The sequence below is a fragment of the Carcharodon carcharias genome, chromosome 12, assembly GCF_017639515.1.
Source record: "Carcharodon carcharias isolate sCarCar2 chromosome 12, sCarCar2.pri, whole genome shotgun sequence".
NCBI classification, from domain to species: domain Eukaryota; kingdom Metazoa; phylum Chordata; class Chondrichthyes; order Lamniformes; family Lamnidae; genus Carcharodon; species Carcharodon carcharias.
Genome location: NC_054478.1, coordinates 122241625 through 122261244, shown reverse-complemented (window position 1 = coordinate 122261244; position 19620 = coordinate 122241625). Strand labels below are relative to the sequence as shown.

The window sequence follows — 19620 nt, the reverse complement described above, 5'->3', positions numbered from 1 at the left end:
GCAAATTCCACAGGCTGACCACTCTCTGGGTGAAGAAATTCCTCCTCATCTCAGTCCTAAATGGTCTACCCCATATCTTCAGACTGTGACCCCTGGTTCTGGACTCCGCCACCATCGGGAACATCCTTCCTGCATCTACCCTGTCTAGTCCTGTTAGAATTTTATAGGTTTCTATGAGATCCCCCCTCATTCTTCTGAACTCCAGTGAATATAATCCTAACCGACTCAACCTCTCCTCATATATGTCAATCCCACCATCCCCGGAATCAGTCTGGTAAACCTTTGCTGCATTCCCTCTATAGCAAGAACATCTTTCTTCAGATAAGAGGAAGGTGCAAAGGTGTAAAAAGAGATTCCAGAGCTTGGGGCTGAATCAACTGAAAGCATGGCTGTTAATTGTAACAAAAATTTGGAATATGCAAAGTGCCAGAATGAGAGGAGTTTGGAGATCTCAAAGCCTTATTGAGCTGCAGGAGGCTGGATGGGTTGGTGAGCTTGGCGATGAAGGGTGAACTGGATTTGGCGCAGACTAAGATGCAGGCAGCAGAGCCTTGGATGAGTTTGGGTTTACGAAGGTGGGAGACCAACCATGAAAACATTGAAATAGTCGGGTCTAAAGGTCACAACCATGGATGAACATTTCAGTAACAGGTGAGCTGAGGCAGGATCAGAGCGGGTGGGGATAGAGGTGGAAGTGGGCAGTCTTGTTGATAAAGTAGGTCTGTGGTCAGATGCTCATCTCTGTCACATGACAAATAACAGCTTTGTTAACTTGTCCTGCCACCTTCAAAGAATTATGTATATGAACCCCAGATCTCTGTTCCTGTACCATGAAATACAAGGATGATTCTTTGGCAACCATTCTCATTTTGAGAAGAAAAATAAGCACTGTATTGGGGAAAAATAGATATGTAGTGTTATTGGCAGCAGCCTCCTGCACTGAGCTCTGTTGGCTCAGTGTACTTGTGTTTTTAAAATTGTTGATTTACTGCTTTCATGCTCTGTACTTTTACAGGGAAGTTCAGCAGTTCCGTCCAACTGTCCGGAACTCCCCAGAGGTGAAGTTGGCAGTCCAGGCCTTCGCTGCTCTTAACAACAACAACTTTGTGAGATTTTTCAAGCTCGTCAGGGCAGCCTCATATCTTAATGCTTGCATATTGCATCGTTACTTCAAACAGGTACATCCAATCACTTGACAAGTTGAGAAATGTATTAACTTATGAATCACACTATCTTCTTTGTGAAAGCAGGGAATTGAGTAATTTTGTAAGAGTCACTAGTCTTGTGGTTGGCCATGATTGTGCGGACCTCTCTTTGCTTATTTAACTTTAGTATAAAATTTGGGGCAAAACTCTGATTTTACCCACTCTAGCACCACCGTTATTCTACCTTCCAATTCAGTTCTCTCCACATTTGTTCCCCTCTTCTGAAGGTGCTAACTTATATTTGGGTTCCATAAGTGTCAGCATGTCTCTGATACTGCTGTCATTTGTTTATTTGAGAATGTAAATCATTATTGCTATGTTTGAGCTTGCTCCTGTCCTCACCCATCATCGACAGGCTCTCCAGCTGGATAACAATCAGAGAGGAACTCTGATTCTCCCCGTCCCCATTCAAAAGGAGCCCAAAGGACAACCAATGTGCCCAATCACTGTTCTTGTCACAGATTTTCCTGTGTTATCTTTTCCAGTCTCCCTGAACTGCATGATTCAGGAACTGAATTGCTTCAACAGCTGAACATTAGGGAAGCTAGAATGAAAACCTTTCTGAATGTTCTGTTGTCTTTTGGTGAAAGTTGGCCATTTATTTGGAAAATTGAACTCGTCCCACTAGTTCTGCAATAACTTTTGAAGCTTTTTTTTGCAAGTCGCCTTGTTATTAAAGTGATATTCTTTTTCTTTCTGCTTTATGCAGTAACGACTCCAGCCTCTGCATGGTGCACTGCCTGTTGCACACAGTGCTGTGATTCACTGTAGCAAAATGCCATTACATGTTTTCTGTTCTGTTCTTGATTTTTCAACCAGCACACTGATTGGTTAGGATCCTGTTTGTTCAGAATCTGACACCTAAATTCTTGTCCAGAATGATGAGCTAAAACTGCTGTCCCTCCCTTGCTGTCTGTGAGGGTCATTCAGGCAGCCATGACATGCTTTCTAACTAGTATCAATCCATTCATAAAACTGCCCCTTTGGGACTCAAATGTAAATCTTTGAATGATAAGGATGGTTGGAGTTGAAATAGAAAAATTGATTTTTTACACAGGGGGTGGCATTCTCTCTCTAAAAACATACTCTTCAGATACAGTAAATTGAACCTTAAGATCCACTTCGTACTATAATTGAATGTGAAATGGTTTTGCTTTGCACACACCCTAGATTTAAGTAACATTATACAAATGTCGTCGCCCAAACTGACTTGAATCTCTTTCTGCTTCATTCCACTTTCAAGTTGGATCCTGACTCACGATTGAGGCTGCACTTACTTTCTACCTACAGTGCTGCACTACGGTTGTAGTGGGTTGTTGTTTTCATTGTTCATTGTTTTGTGGTATCTTTGGGTGGGTGCCAAGGGTGGAAAAGCATTTTGGTCCTCAAAAGTTGACAACCTTTCTTGAGCTTGGCCTTGCATAGATCAAGGTAAATGTAGAATCACTGTTTCAAAACTGAGATTGTTAGCTGTGTTAGGCAAGGCTGTCAAAGATTTCAGAACAAAGGCTGGAAAGTGGAGTTCAGCTTCAGAGCAACCGTTATCTAATTGAATGGCCAAACAGACTTGAGATTTTTTTTTAATTCACTCACGGGATGTGGGTTTCGCTGTCTGGGCCAGCATTTATTGCCCGTCCCTTGTTGCCCTTGAGAAGGTGCCGGTGAGCTGCCTTCTTGAACCGCTGCAACCCATGTAGTGTAGGTACTGTGTAGTGCTGCTTGGAAGCGAGTTCCAGGATTTTGACTCAGCGACAGTGAAGGAACGGCGATATATTTCCAAGTCAGGATGGTGAGTGAGTTGGAGGGGAACTTCCAGGTAGTGACGTTCCCATCCATCTGCTCCCTTGTCCTTTTAGGTGGCAGTGGTCGTGGGTTTGGAAGGTGCTGACTAAGGAGTCTTGGTGAATTCCTGCAGTGCATCTTGTGGATGTGTGTTGGTGGTGGAGGGAGTGAATTGTTTGTGGTGCCAATCAAGCGGACGGCTTTGTCCTGGACGGTATCCAGCTTTTTCAGTGTTGTAGGAGCTGCACTCATCCAGGCAAGTGGGGAGTATTCCATTACATTCCTGATTTGTACCTTGTATATGGTGGACAGGCTTTGGGGAATCAGAAGGTGAGTTACTCGTTGCATGATTCCTAGCCTCTGACCTGCTCTTGTGGCCACAGTATTTATATGGCTAGTCCAGTTCAGTTTCTGGTCAATGGTAACCCCCCCACCCCAGGATGTTGATAGTGGGGAATTCAATGATGGTAATGCCATTGAACATCAAGGGGCGATGGTTGGATTCTCTGTTGTTGGAGATGGTCATTGCCTGACACTGGTGTGAATGTTACTTGCCACTTGTCAGCCCAAGCCTGGATATTGTCCAGGTCTTGCTGCATTTGGACATGGACTGCTTCAGTATCTGAGGAGTCACGAATGGTGCTGAACATTGTGTAATCATCAGCGAACATCCCCACTTCTGCCCTTATGATGGAAGGAAGGTCATTGATGAAGCAGCTGAAGATGGTTGGGCCTAGGACAATACCCTGAGGAACTCCTGCACTGAAGACCTAGAGAGAGATGACTGACCTTCAACAACCACAACCGCCTTCCTTTGTCATAACCATAGAGGTCTATAGCACAGAAAAAGGCCCTTCAGCCCATCGAGTCTGCGCCAGTCAAACAAGTACCTGACTATTCTAATCCCATTTTCCAGCACTAGGCCCATAGTCTTGTATGCCATGGCATCACAAGTGCACATCTAAATACTTCTTAAATATTATGAGGTAGGTAATGTGCTAGGTATGACTCCGACCAGTGGAGAGTTTTCCCCCGATTCCCATTGATTCCAGTTTTGCTAGGGCTCCTTGATGCCACACTCCTGTTCCTACATTCCAGTGAACATGTAGCATGAGGACAGTATATCTTAGGGCCCAGTACAGCTTGTTGGCTAATTTTTGACAAACTAGTAGGTCCTATCCTCTCTAATCTCCAGCCCTGTATTATTGAATATCTGAATCAGGCAGGTGAAAGCTACTAGGAGAGCTTTGTCTCAGATGTTGCTTTGTTTCAGGTACGCCGTGAGGCTTTGAAGACTTTGAATTTTGCTTTCACGGTGAGTTCTCAGCGATCCACAATGTTCCCAGTGGACACTCTTGTTAGAATGTTGCTGTTTAAAGACTGTGAAGAGGCAGAAGAATTTGCCAGGCACTACGGTCTGAGTTTGAGTGATGGGTAAGTGTCAAAAAGAGCTTGGGTGTTTAAAATTGCTTATAACCATCTTCCTTACATGCATCTCTTCTTGAGACAAATTTTGTAGCTACAACACGTGAAACACCTGTCACTTTGTTGCTTCCCACACTTGTCCTAATTGATTATGCTGTGTTGGCTGCTGAAAGTGTGATCTCCTTTATGTTTGGTAAGTCATACAGAGATTGGATAACTGCTGAACCGTCAAAATGAACCTTGATTTCCCTAAGGCCCATCACTTGAGCTCTATCCAGCCCTTCCATCCTTGACATCCAACAATGCTCTAGCTAACCGACCGTCTCCCACAGCTACCTCGAGTACAGCTTCTCACACCCCGCTTCCTGTAAGGACTCCATCCCATTCTTTCAGTTCCTTCGCCTCCGTCGCATCTGTTCTGATGATGCCACTTTCAAAAACAGTTCCTCTCATATGTCTTCCTTCTTCCTTAACCGAGGTTTTCCACCCACCGTGGTTGATGGGGCCCTCAACCGTGTCTGGCCCATCTCCCACGCATCTGCCCTTACACATTCCTCTGCCTCCCAGAAACATGATAGGGTCCCCCTTGTCCTCACTTATCACCCCACCAGCCTCAGCATTCAAAGGCTCACCCTCTGCCATTTCTGCCAACTCCAGCATGATGCCACTACCAAACACATCTTCCCTTCCCCCCGGCGGCATTCTGCAGGGATTGTTCCCTCTGGGATACCCTGGTTCACTCCTCCATCACCCTCTACACCTCAACCCCCTCCCACGGCACCTTCCCATGCAACCGCAGAAGGTGCAACACCTGCCCGTTTACTTGCCCTCTCCTCACCGTCCAAGGGCCCAAACACTCCTTTCAAGTGAAGCAGCGTTTCACTTGCACTTCCCTCAATTTAGTCTACTGCATTCGTTGCTCCCAATGCGGTTTCCTCTATATTGGAGAGACCAAATGCAGACTGGGTACCCACTTTGCAGAACACCTTCGGTCTGTCCTCAAGCATTACCCAGACCTCCCTGTCGCTTGCCATTTCAACACTCCATCCTGCTCTCATGCCCACATGTCTGTCCTTGGCCTGCTGCATTGTTCCAATGAAGCTCAACGCAAACTGGAGGAATAGCACCTCATCTTCCGACTAGGCACTTTACAGCCTTCCAGACTGAATATTGAGTTCAACAATTTTAGATCATGAACTCTCTCCTTCATCCCCACCCCCTTTCCGATCCCCCCCCTTTTTTTTCCCAATAATTTATATATATTTTTCTTATCCCACCTATTTCCATTATTTTTAAATGTATTTCCATCCGTTGTTTTATCTCTACCTTTTAGCCTTTTTTGATTCCTTCACCCCACCCCACCCCCACTAGAGCTATCTGTACCTTGCTTGTCCTGCTTTCTACCCTTAATTAGCACATTCCTTAGATAATATCACCACCCTCAACACCTCTTTGTCCTTTTGTCAGTGACATTTTTCACTGGCCCTCTATCCAGCTCTCCTTGTCACACCCCCGTTAATCCAGTTTATGTTTCACCTCTCTTCTATTTTTACTTAGTTCTGTTGAAGAGTCATTCAGACTCGAAACGTTAACTATGTTCTTCTCTGCAGATGCTGCCAGACCTGCTGAGTTTTTCCAGGTATTTTTGTTTTTGTTTTGGATTTCCAGCATCCACAGTTTTTTGCTTTTGCTCTAGCTAAGTTTGGCACTGAAGTATCATCACAAATGGTCCCAGGTTTAACATAGAGAACAGGAAACAAGGCTTCCAGGAACTATCAAATATTTATTAACTATATACAACTATTTAAGGGATAGATAAACATGAGGCTCCTTCCAGAACTATCTCTCTCTCTCTCAGCTCCAGTGACACATGATCTAACATCACCGATGATGTATATTAGCATAATAGCTATTAAACCTTTATACTACAGACACAGGTTTCAGGAGTGCCCTCTCCTCCTCCTCAGCATTCATTCTCCTTTTTGTCTGAACACTGATATTGACAGCCTTGCTGTTGCTCCTATTTTCCTCTTGGAAAGTGTGTGTCTCTTACTTTGGGCCCTTTATCTATTTTATGCTATATCAACACGTTCACTTCTCTTTCAAATACTTAGATGATGACATCCACTCTTTTAAACTTGACCCTTATATTGTGAAGGATTGTCCAAGCTCTATCATTGAGCATAGAGTGAATTCCTTGGGACTATAAGTTTTGGTCATTGGGTCTTTTAGATTAAATTTATCTCAAGCTGTGAATATTGACTTATGGAGCTCTGATTTAGAATTCATCCATCAATGAGGCAACAGCTGGGAAAATCCTTTCCAAATCTCCGGGCTTACAAAATTCAAACAGAAAAACATCAGAGAGCAAGAAATATGAGTACAAGTAGGACTGAGTTGTATAGTTTTTGAAGATTATCAGGATTTTTAACATTTTAACCATGAATTAATAGACTGAAGGCCATTCCCTGCCTGTTAATGAAAGTTGGAGTTGGTTTGAACTCCTGCTCTCTACTGATTTCCCCCAAATTGTTTTCATGACATGTCCTGACCTGATTTCCCCTTGTCACTCCCATAATAGACCTGTTTCAAATTGTAGTTATGATACAAGTGAAGAGGGCACTTGGAACGTATACCTCTGTCACGCTATGTTAACAACATTATTACAGTTACGCAGCTGTTCCCTGCCAGTTTAATGCTCTGTGACTACAAAACTGAAAAAACAAGTCTTTTATTAAGAGCTTCCATCTCACTGAGGCAGCTTCGGGCCAATCCACATCTAACAACCTGCTCTGAAAACTCTGCTTACATTTTGTAAGGTTGACAATTTCCACCACAGCAACTGAGACAATCCACAACATTCTAAGACAATCAACAATATCCTTTTTAAAAAAACACTCCGTTCTCCCTATCTCCTAATGTTAACGGATCCTTTAAAAAAATTTCAGGATCTGAATCAGATCCTCAACGTAGTCAAAGGCTAATCAGTTCTCCCTTGGGCAATACCCTGGCTTTGTACTGTGTTTCGTTGAAATCTGTCCCATTAGTTTTTTATATACAGTGTTTACCAACAAACAGACTAACAAACAGAGCTGAAAATATTACCTCAACCCACCTTCATTTACCTGCAATTGTACAGCACCTATAACATAAAATCTTCCAAGAGGCTTAACAGGAACACTATAAAACAAAATTTAATTCTGAGCCACATAAGGAGCTATCAGGAGACTTGGCCCAAAGCTGGGTCAAAGAGGTAGGTTGTAAGAAACATCTTAAAGGAGAAAAATGAGGTGGAGAAGTTAAGGGAGGGAATTTTAGCACTTGGGGACACAAGCACAAACACTAGTAGTGCGCCGATGGAAGTCGGTGCAGAAGGGAAGAGATCACAGAGGGTTATCGGATTGGAGGAGGTTATGGATATAGTGAAGGAAAGAGACCCTGGAGGAATTGAACACAAGGATGACAATTCTCTGACTGAGCCTTTGAGTGCCTTTACACTCTGCACACAACTGATTTCAGCTGGTTAGAAGTTCCTGAAATTGAAGCACTGGAAGAGGCTGCTTCCAGAGCAAAATCAAAATCCAATTGGCAAGCAATCCTCTGCAGTCTTTCAGGCACAGGATCTTAGGAGCTGAAGCTTCCACTTTTGTGAGAGGGGAAAAGAGCACAGAGGAGGTCCTCGATTTATGTGCATGTGTCCTGTTTTGTGTGATTGGATCTACATCTCACTTGTGGTTTCATTTTCTTTTATCTATGGAAGTCTCAGCTTGATTCCTGTGTGCTTGTTGACACACTGTGTTGGGGATGTGTGGTCTCACTTTGTGTGAGTGTTATATTGGGGTCATTCACAGAATTTTCCATATCTATATGTCCCCAGCTCTACAAAGTTGGAAATCCCTGATTTAAGCAGCCTGTGTCCTTGGTGGTCACAAAATATTTATAGCACAGAAATGAGTCATTCAGCCTAACAGGTGTATAGTCTTTAGCTAGTCTTTATGCTGCACATGGTCATCCTCCCACTCCTCTTCATCTAACCCCATCAACATATGCCTCCATTTATTTATTTCTCACATACTTATCTAGTTTCTCTTTGAATGCATCTGTGCTATTTGCCTCAATTGTGGTAGCCAGTTTCTCATTCTAACCACTCTTTGGGTAAAGTTTTTCCTCAATTCCTTGTTGGATTTATTAGTGACTATCTTATCTTTATGACCTCTTGTTCTGTCCTATCAAACATTTTCATAATCTTGAAGACCTCTGTCAGATCACATCTCAGCCTTCTCACCTTTAGAGAAAAGAGATCTAGCCTATTCAAACTTTTCTGATAGATGCAACCTCTTTGTTCTTGTATTGTTGCAGCAAATCATTTTTGGACCTTCTCCAGTGTCTCAAGATCATTTTGATATATAAAAAAAAGACCAGAACTGTTTACATACTTTAAGTGTCTGATGGATTGAAGTTTTATATGAGTTTAGTATAAGTACAACTTTAGCTGCTTTTCAATTCTATCCCTCTAGAAGTGAATACCAGTGCTTTGTTATTTTTTTATGGCTTTATTAACCAGCATCGCTATTTTTAGTACCTATATCCCTGGATTTCTCTGTTTCTCCATCTCATTTGGACAGTTATTTTCCAAGGAATATTTTCTTTCTTTCTACCAAAATGTATTACTGTACATTTATCTATGTTGAAATAGTGAACAACAGTGGTCCCAGCACTGATCCTATGGAGCACCATTCCTCACCCTTTGTCAGTCTGAGGTCAATAAGTTTGCTCCAGCATGACCTTTCATTTTGGAATCTGTGCTGATCACTTGGTTATATTTTCAGTTTTTGGATGTTTTTCTATTACATCTTTGAATAAGAATTCCATTTTTTTCCCCCTATCACCAGTGTTAAGCACTTTGTTTTATAGTTTCCTGGGCTGCTATGCCTCCCGTTTTATATACAGAAATCGCATTAGCTGTCCTCCAGTCCTCTGGCAGTATTCTCTTCTGATATTTTTAAACATACGTGAATTTAGCACATGCATCCCTTAGTGTCCTCTCCATATCTTGATTTTTCTTTTGTTATTTGTGCACGTGGAATACTTTTACTCTTTCTTTCTATATCCCTTGATCATTCAATTTTGTAGTTTCTCTTTGTCATCTTACTGCTTTTTTGACTTATTAGTTTTTTAAAATTTCCTTTTGTGATTTTTCTCCTTTGTTTTGTTCTTAATGTATGCCTTTTCTTCAGTTACAATTATGCCCTTATTTATTTGTTCACATACGGTGGTACCATTACTTGCTTTTTAGTGGGATTATTTCTACTTGACTCTTTTTAAGCACTGCTTTAAATGTTTTACATTGCTGTTCTATTTCTTCATCAATGAATTTTTCCCTCATTCCATTCTTATCCACTTAAAATCAACTTTTTTCCAACTTCCTCCCGTTTCTTCATCCCTACACCATGCTGTAGGATGATCATTTATAATTAAATAAGGAGGTTCAATTTCATTCCAAGAACAAAAGAGATGGTGGATAATGAGCAATCTGCCCTGTATAATTGATATGAAATTTAATGTGTTGCAGGTGTGTTGAATTGAACCGATTGACCTTAACCGATCCAGATTATCCACTGTTGCCCAAGAAGTCCCTGTTTATTGATCAGAAACGCACTGCACTGATTGGGGAGGTAGTGAATGGAGGGCAGCTTCCACTATTTACACCATATATCCCTGTTTTGAGCTTTGACAATCAAGGGCGATACGTTGGAGAGAGCCGTGAGCCAAATAGTGCCAGTCAGAAACCAACTCTGAGTGTGGAAGGTGTGTATAAATCTGTTTAGGGAAATTGTCATACTATTTCTTTTGGGTAAATGAGATTAATTTCCTCTGATCAAGGAAAGACCTTTTGAAGATAATTGAAGTGTTAAAACCCAAGGTCTTTATACCAAGGAGTTGACTGTTCTTGACCATGTTTTTAAAATATAACATTCACCCAATTCAAGCTAATTGGTAAAAGAGCAGTTGAGAGCTTGCACTAAAATGTCCAAATCCTCCTTTGTTGATTTTGATCTTCTCATGAGAGCTGTTTGAAAAATTTCATCACAAATTGTCTCCAAAAATTTTTTTTTGGAAATCATGGAGTAAAAAGTTTCACTGCTGCCAGTGTTCTCGAGGTAGAATTTTATGCTTGTCAAGGATATCAGCGATGGGGAATTCCAGCACCCAGTCTTGCTGTCAAATGCTTCCAGTTGCAGCTCTGGTTATGTATATACTATAGCCTCATGTACTCTATGTAACAATGTGTCTGCAGATCAACCTCAGAGTGCTTTGTGCTGCAGCAGTGTGACATTTTACTATTTCCTACACTAGCCATCCTGTGATCTTTGTCGTTCAGATGAGATGGTAAATTGAGGTCCCATCTGCCCTCTCAGGTGGATGTAAGAGATCCCATGACACTTTTAAAGAAAGAACAGGGGAGTTATTCCCAGTTATCTGGTCATTATTTATTTCTCAACCAACATCGCTGAAAGCAGTTGATCTGATGGTTTTCACATTGCTGTTTGTGGGGGTTTGCGGTGTGCAAATTGGTTGCTGCGACTGTGGCTACACTTCAAAAATATCTTTTTGACTAAAATGCTTTGGGATGTCCTGCCTTTGTGAAGAGTGATATTTTTTTCTTTTTCCTTTTCTCTTTCCTCTCTCCCCCTCCTCTTGTCTTTTTCTCTCTGCTGTCTTTCTCTTTTCTGTCTTCCTCTCTCTTTGCTTTCTCTCTGCCTCCTAGTTCACCTTGGTTTTTGTGCTTATGTCTGCTTGAAACTGAATTTAGATTTCTCAACTTTCATGCAGCTCCCCAGCAGCCAAAAGATTTTAATTTCATCATTTTGGGCTGAACCCAATGCCCCAGAGCTAAAGAAAAAAATCATTTAAGCTATTGAACCCTTTGCTTGTTTGGTTGGAAACATAAGATAGCCCACTGTTAAGCAACATTGTGTGCATTTTGTTTTGATTTTAGGTGGTCAAGATGCAGCAAGAAAAGTTGAAACTCATCCTGTTACATCCTGTACCGGTAAGTCATGAGTTTCTGTAGATTAATTATGTACAGCAGTATTACTGTTAAAGGAATATCATGCCCTTGTAATATTTTGGTGTGGAAGTTTGTGTTATGAAGCTGAGGGATGCAGTACTTTGTGTCAATCCTAATGCAAAATGAAGCCCTTTCTATATTGTCAAATTACATGCCTCAGCTCCAATCTCTGATACATGTTACCCACTGTACCAGTGTGGCATTTTCCATACCAGCTAACCTGTGGTTTCTTTTACCCTTCTATCAGGCAGGCACTTCACCTAACTGGCCTGGATCTGTACCCAGGATTCTGAGATGAAAAAGCCTATGTCTAATCCACTGCACCATCTGGTGCCTGAAACATTGTTGTTTTGATCTGATATTTTAAGGCGCAAGTGATTTGGCGCTGCTGTGTTCCCAGCTAGCCTCCACTTGGTTGTAAGCATCTTATTATCCAGATAAAATTAATTTGTGTATGGAGGTTTGAATGTATAAGGAGGAGTTTTACCTTCCCATTAGTGTGGTTGTCCTCATTCTTAGAAAGTAGGTTAAATTGTACATATAAAGCACTCTCTGTATAAGTCACCTTTGCTTTTTCTCTCTCTGACCTGGCGTGATTTTAGCTAATTCTTTTTGTCTGTGTATCATCTGGCAGAAAATGATACATCTGGCCTGTGTTTCCAATCAAATTCATAAATGTAATAGTGAAGAGTTCTTTCAGATGCCAGCAGCTTGTTTATTTCTGTTTTTTGAAACCCCTGAAAATGACTTCAATTTTGGTCTTGATTGCTAATCTTCCTGAAAGCATCGAACAGTGATGCAGATGACATCTTATGAGCAGCTGGGACTAAAACAAGCCCATCGTTTGCATTGATACTCTGATGATGGGAATGCTGTGAGGATTGTTACTTTTTGTAAGCCAATCTGGACCAATTAAGGTGTCAGTAGCTTTGCGCAGTGTGTTTTTACCAATATGTTATTTTGCATTTCCAGTAAGTTTCAATTTTTTATCAGTATGCTTTTTTTGCCTCAATCTGAATTCTTCATCTTAAATTGATCCCAAGACTACAACCCAGGTTGGAAAGACCTGAAAATTTCACACACTCAGAACTCTTGTTGAAAAACACCTCAGTGGTATTTAATGCCCTCAGCTATGTCAAGTTTGATGGTGAGGGTGGCATTTAATTAAGTGGGCAGATGGCGGGTGGAGCTCCACCACCATCCCACCTCCTCCCTGATTAAGTTGGTGGCTGGACTGCCAGTTGTGGCCCAACTTCTGGTGTTGCTTTCTGGCTCCCAGTGAGATTCCTTGTTCAAAGGCACTCAGTGACTGATTGAGGAACCTGACATTGGGAAGGGAGGGGTTCCAAGAGCCAGCCACTGCCCTTGCTACTGAGCCACCCTGTCCCCATACCCTCAAATCCCCTGTGGCCCCTCCTTTTATCACGCACCTGTGGCCTGGAATCCAGCAGTGATACCAGTCCTGGATGGGTATTGGACCGACAGCAGCTGCCGCCTTCCCAGAGGGGCTGCCATTCAATACAGCTGCCAGTCCATGATTGACCCAGTAGCTCTGCGGGTGGGACATCTGCTTCGGGGTCTACGATCCCATGGATCCATGGATCCCATGTCTAGTTAAGTGCCTGAGTATCACTTATTTTGGTGAGCCTTCTCTAAAAGAGCAGGACTCTTGCCGGCTCTCCGGTCAGTGGGCAAGAACCCGTCATCTCCATTATATACCGCCCCTAGTGTCTAAGCTGCAGACTTTGTGAAAACACTAGAACTCCGTTCAAAGAATGGGAAGATTTGCTGCAATGAATCAAAAATACCAATAAAAACAAAATGATGGAAATACATAGTAGGCAGCATCTGTGGAGAGAGAAAACTATTTATGTTTTCAGGTCTGTGAACTTTTGATCATAATTCTGATGAAAGGTCACAGACCTGAAACATTAACTGTCTTTTGCTGCCAGACCTTTTGAGTGTTTCCCAAGTTTTCTGTTTTCATTTCAAATTCCAAACATCTGAAATACTTAACTTGTGTAAAAAAGGATCTTCTCAGGGTGGACATGACCAGCTGTTTTAAATGTAAATTTCCATTGATTTTGTAATCTTGGCTCATTCACCATGCTGATAGATGTTGACAGTTATAGTTTTTGTCACTTGCGTTTTGTGTCTTACTATTTTATCTTGTATCTTTGCAGCTGTACTGCCGGAGGACCGATTGTTAGCCCCAGAAATGCCTCCTGTCGAACAGCTTTCTCAGCCACTGCCATTGCTTCAGGTTACTGCTCCTCCGACAGCTCTGTTGCCTATCACCCCTCAGGTGCCCACTGCACCTCCACCTAAGCCTCAGCCAGTCTACTCTGAAAAGGTACAAACTAGCCACATCAGAAGTGTTTGCATTATTTTCTTGAATTTACTTCACCTTCACTGTTCCTTATGTGACTAGCCTAAATTGCCCCCCTTACTAAATTTCAGGAGGTTAATCTAATCTAGGAGTTTAGTTGACATCTAAAGCAGTGAAGTTTGAGTGGTTTTGTTCATCATGTAAACAACAACAAACTTATATTTATACACTGCCTTTGATGTAATAAAATCTTGCAAGGTGCTTCACAGAGGTGTTATGAAACAAAATATGACATTCGAGCTGCATTGCGAGATATTAGGACAGGCGATCAAAAGCTTGATCAAAAAGGTAGGTTTTAGGGAGTGTCTTAAAGGAAAGAAAGTGAGGTCGAGAGGCAGAGAAGTATATAGAGGGAATCCCGGAGTGTAGGGCCTAGGCAACTGATTGCATGGCCACTAACGGGGTTGCTTCAGGCTCAGGCTGGAATTAAAATACAGACCTCAGACTATCAGAGATAGGGAGGAGCCAGCCCAAGAAGGAATTTGAAACAAGGACAAGAATTTTAAAATCATGGTATTGCTTAACCAGGGGCAATGCAGAACAGCAAGCACAGGTGAAGAGTGAATGGGATTTAGTGTGAGTTAGGATGTCTGGATGTCTGCAAGTTTCTGAGGGTAGAATATGGGAGGCTGGCCAGGAGAAGGATGGGCATGAATTTGGAAGATACATTCAAAGATTTTGGGGAGGAAAGGGAGGTTAAGTAGTCAACAGTTCAGTGAGAATAGTGTCGTGGGAGCAGCAGGTAGTTATCATGGATAAGATGAACTTGGAGAGGTTGAGGGAGATGGAAGAGAACATAGAGAAAGGTACAAGCTCAGGACTGGGCAGGGGGATATCCTTAAAGGAACTTAGTCTGGTGGGAAAGGAGGGAAATGGCAGAGCCAGCTGATCAGTTGGTCTCGATCTGGGTGTCAAAGAAACCCATGAGCTTCTCACACTTGTTGGAGACGAGGTCGGACGGACAGATATGGGAGACAGTTTTAAAAAGATGGCTTTCAGAAGAGCAAAGAAGCTGGAGGTTACCCTTTATTCTAGGATTATCCTGGAATAGTAAGCAGTTCTTGCAGACTATAAACTAGGGAGATTACTTTTCACTCACTAGAGATGTCTGGCTTTAATGACTAATGTATGCGTGCTTGTGACTATTAAGTTATATCAGGTATGTGTACAGGACAGTGAATTTATTTTTGCCAATTGTTTCTACCATCTGCAGTATGCTTCTCCATTGCTGTTTGCAAATGCAACAGAAGTTTTATTATAATATTTCATAATCTGTCCCTTTCCTATAGTAAGTTATATGTCTTTTTTGGGGCATTACAAAGTGATTCATGGCCAATGAATCTGTAGTTAATGTTGTTATGTGCAAAAACATAACAGTCAGCTCACACACAGCAAGGTTTCACAAACAACAAGTTAGATAGAGGAAAAGGAGCACTTAATCTTTCTGTTGTTAGATGAGCGAGGAAAGTTAGCTGGGATACTGAAAGAGCCAACTGGTCTTCAAATAATGTCATGGGGTTTTTTTTACAATCACCTGAACAGGTAACACAGCCTCTGTTTAAATTTCCTTTGATCAACACATTCAACAATGCAGCTCTCTCCTAGTAAAGCACAGAATTGTCAGCCTAAAGAATGTGTTCGAATCTTGGGGTGAGGTTTGAGCCATGATGACTTATCCTGGCTCAGTGGCAGCACGAGCATCCCAATCTGAAACTAGAAATTTATACATACATAGTAAACATTTGTGAAGTGTGATTTATGTACCAGGTTTTAGCCCTTGTACTTTGAGCGATCTTTCATGGTTATTGGGCATGTTGCTGTGTATTTCCTGTAATGTCTCTGTTTGATCCTGAGAGTTTGTTTTAGATTTATGTATTATTCCACGGAAAGACGGAGAAAAATTTGGAAAATAAAAAAAATCGAGTACCACAAAGTTATACAATAAGAACAGTTCTGGGTGATAATTAGGTGGCGTAGTGAGTAAGATGTTCTTTGTACATTGCTGTTCCTCAGGTGTACAGAGTAAGAAAACCAAAGGAAAATGAGGGTCAAAAAAAGTCTTAAAAATTAGACAGGAGATGTTAATTTTAAAATTAAGAGAAAGGATTAATTGATGAAGGGTTCTAAATCTTGTTTCAGGATGACTGTCCCTATCCCTATTTCAGAACTGCTGTCTCTCTCTTTCAGATGATCGTTGAAGTGGTCAAAGACTTGGTTAATGATATGGTGAAGGATGTTCTCTGTGTGGAGTGTAAAGAGCTGGCGAAAGCAGGGGCAGCTTATGCTGCTGAAGCCATCAGGTAAAAGGCTGCTTCAGGCTCATGAGTTGTCACTGGTAAGGGGTTTAGAGAGTCATTTACATAGAGTTATTTACAGCACAGAAGGAGGCCATTTGACCCATTGAGTCTTAGTCGGCTCTCCACAGACCAATCTAGGCAGTCCCATTCCGCGACTCTATCCCTGTAGCCCTGAAAGTTTACTTCCTTCAAGTGTCCATCCAATTTCCTTTGAAGCCATTGATCATCTCTGCTTCCTTTGAGGGCAACAAGTTACAGGTCATTACCATTCCCCCTGCAGCTCTTATCCAAAACCTTAAACCTGTGTCTCCTTCATCCTTGTACCATTAGCTGATGGGAACAGTTTCTCCTTGGCTACCTTATCCAAAACTGTCATAATCTTGTACACCTCTATTAAATCTCCCCTCAAACTCCTTTAAGAGGAGAACAACCCCGGCTTCTCCAAATTAACTTTGTAGCTGAAAGCCCCCATCCCTGGACCAATTCTGGTAAATTTCCTCTGCTCCCTCTCAAGGATCCTCACACCGCACCTTAAGTGTGGTAACCAGAAATGGGAACAATACTCCAGTTGTGGCCTAACCAAATCTCTATAAAGGTTCAGCATAATGTGTACTGAATACGTAAATTTATAAATCCTAAGATCCTATATGCCTTTCTAATCACCCTCATATGTCCTGCCATCTTCAAAGGTCAGTGCATATGAATCCTCAGGTCCCTCTGTTCCTGCATGCTCTTTAGAACTGTCATTGAGTCTTTATTGCCTCTCTTAATTCCTTCTGCCAAAATGCATCACGTCACTCATATTTGTCTGTATTAAATTTCATCCGCCACTTATCAACCCATTCCACTAGCCTATCTATGTCTAGTTGGAGTCGTTTGGTATCATCTTCACTGTTTGCCATTCATCCAAGTTTTGTATTATCAGCAAATTTTGAAATTTTACTTGTATTCCAATGTTCAGTATTGGGTTTTAGGTAATAAGATACTCGGGTTGTCCAAAATTAATGGGAACTTTTAATTAGTGCTTGAGAGTTCCAGTGTGGGAGTAATTTTTTTAAATTGTAAAAATGTCATGAAATTAGATGTTTTAAATGTTTGGCCAGCTTTGTGGCATAAAACATTTGGTCAGCAGCAGTATTCCTTCACAACTGCATGGCTGTGCAGCAACCTGTAAGTCACTGTGCAGGCCATGCACAATTTTCTCCTTTTAAGATAGCATGGCCATGCAGAGAATTTAAAGGTAATGTTACCTTTAAGGAATGGACCATGCACAACACAAAGAAACTTTGATCAGTAGGGTATAGTACCTTGAAGTGGAAAGAAATAAGTTGGTAGGTTTCCAACCCCCCCCCCCCCACCCCGCCCCGAACTTTGAATGTGCTGTTGTAGACAGACACCAAGCAGCAAGGAGAAAGTCACATTGGAGAGAGACTGTTCCTTCATCTATTTCAAGTATGCTGTTTGCTGGCTGGCAGGTGGCATTGAAGAATGTTCACCCTCTTCCAACTCTTCCAGCATTGCAGACTGAGACATTATATTAACTAAAACTAGGATGTGAAAGGAAAATGGAGGAAAGCAAGATAGGACAGAGCGAGAGGAGGACTCTGGGACAGGTAGTCAGCAGCACCTAGAGGAGTCGGGAATTGAAAAGGAGCGCGAGAGGAGCCGGGAGTTGAAGAGAAGCGCGAGAGGAGCCGGGAGTTGAAGAGAAGCGCGAGAGGAGCCGGGAGTTGAAGAGAAGCGCGAGAGGAGCCGGGAGTTGAAGAGAAGCGCGAGAGGAGCCGGGAGTTGAAGAGAAGCGCGAGAGGAGCCGGGAGTTGAAGAGAAGCGCGAGAGGAGCCGGGAGTTGAAGAGAAGCGCGAGAGGAGCCGGGAGGTGAAGAGAAGCGCGAGAGGAGCCGGGAGGTGAAGAGAAGCGCGAGAGGAGCCGGGAGTTGAAGAGAAGCGCGAGAGGAGCCGGGAGTTGAAGAGAAGCGCGAGAGGAGCCGGGGGTTGAAGAGGAGCCGGGGGTTGAAGAGAAGCGCGAGAGGAGCCGGGGGTTGAAGAGAAGCGCGAGAGGAGCCGGGGGTTGAAGAGAAGCGCGAGAGGAGCCGGGGGTTGAAGAGAAGCGCGAGAGGAGCCGGGGGTTGAAGAGAAGCGCGAGAGGAGCCGGGGGTTGAAGAGAAGCGCGAGAGGAGCCGGGGCTTGAAGAGAAGCGCGAGAGGAGCCGGGGCTTGAAGAGAAGCGCGAGAGGAGCCGGGGCTTGAAGAGAAGCGCGAGAGGAGCCGGGGCTTGAAGAGCAGCGCGAGAGGAGCCGGGGGTTGAAGAGAAGCGCGAGAGGAGCCGGGTCTTGACGAGAAGCGCGAGAGGAGCCGGGGCTTGAAGAGAAGCGCGAGAGGAGCCGGGGCTTGAAGAGAAGCGCGAGAGGAGCCGGGGCTTGAAGAGAAGCGCGAGAGGAGCCGGGGCTTGAAGAGAAGCGCGAGGGGAGCCGGGGCTTGAAGAGAAGCGCGAGAGGAGCCGGGGCTTGAAGAGAAGCGCGAGAGGAGCCGGGGCTTGAAGAGAAGCGCGAGAGGAGCCGGGGCTTGAAGAGAAGCGCGAGAGGAGCCGGGGCTTGAAGAGCAGTGCGAGAGGAGCCGGGGGTTGAAGAGAAGCGCGAGAGGAGCCGGGTCTTGACAAGAAGCGCGAGAGGAGCTGGGGCTTGAAGAGAAACGCGAGAGGAGCCGGGGCTTGAAGAGAAGCGCGAGAGGAGCCGGGGCTTGAAGAGAAGCGCGAGAGGAGCCGGGGCTTGAAGAGAAGCGCGAGAGGAGCCGGGGCTTGAAGAGAAGCGCGAGAGGAGCCGGGGCTTGAAGAGAAGCGCGAGGGGAGCCGGGGCTTGAAGAGAAGCGCGAGGGGAGCCGGGGCTTGAAGAGAAGCGCGAGAGGAGCCGGGGCTTGAAGAGAAGCGCGAGAGGAGCCGGGGCTTGAAGAGAAGCGCGAGAGGAGCCGGGGCTTGAAGAGAAGCGCGAGAGGAGCCGGGGCTTGAAGAGAAGCGCGAGAGGAGCCGGGGCTTGAAGAGAAGCGCGAGAGGAGCCGGGGCTTGAAGAGAAGCTGGGAGAGCAGGGGTGACTGAGGGAGTTGAGTGTGGAGGGAATGAGGTGATCCTTTGAGTATCATGAGTATGGCCAGGTAAGCATTTATTACTTTTATTGCTTATAGTTTTTAAGGTCGTATTTTGTGGTTCATCGATTATAGGGGCTATATTCTGTAACAACGAAGAGCAGGGAAGAAGCGCCCAAGAGTAATTGATATTAAGTATCTTCCAAAAGATTTAATTTAATTTGAAGGGTTAAGTCATGGCAGGAGAGCTCAAAGCCATTGTGTGCTCCTCTGCTCTATGTGGGAAGCCGGGCACATTTCCAGTGCCCGGGGCCAGCATGTGTGTGGGAAGTGTCTCCAGCTGCAGCTCCTGGAAGCCTGGGTTTTGGACCTGGAGT

The 19620-nt window shown here is 43.6% G+C and overlaps 1 protein-coding gene across 1 annotated transcript in view; it reads left to right on the top strand.

Moving 5' to 3' along the window:
- LOC121284766 (minichromosome maintenance complex component 3 associated protein) overlaps window positions 1-19620 on the top strand; it is an 87123-nt gene that overhangs the window by 32113 nt on the left and 35390 nt on the right. The window contains exons 9-14 of the mRNA XM_041200349.1: window positions 1016-1178; window positions 4261-4421; window positions 9985-10220; window positions 11413-11466; window positions 13668-13837; window positions 16061-16173. Coding sequence (XP_041056283.1) covers window positions 1016-1178; window positions 4261-4421; window positions 9985-10220; window positions 11413-11466; window positions 13668-13837; window positions 16061-16173 — 897 coding nt within the window. The remainder of the gene's footprint in view (window positions 1-1015; window positions 1179-4260; window positions 4422-9984; window positions 10221-11412; window positions 11467-13667; window positions 13838-16060; window positions 16174-19620) is intronic.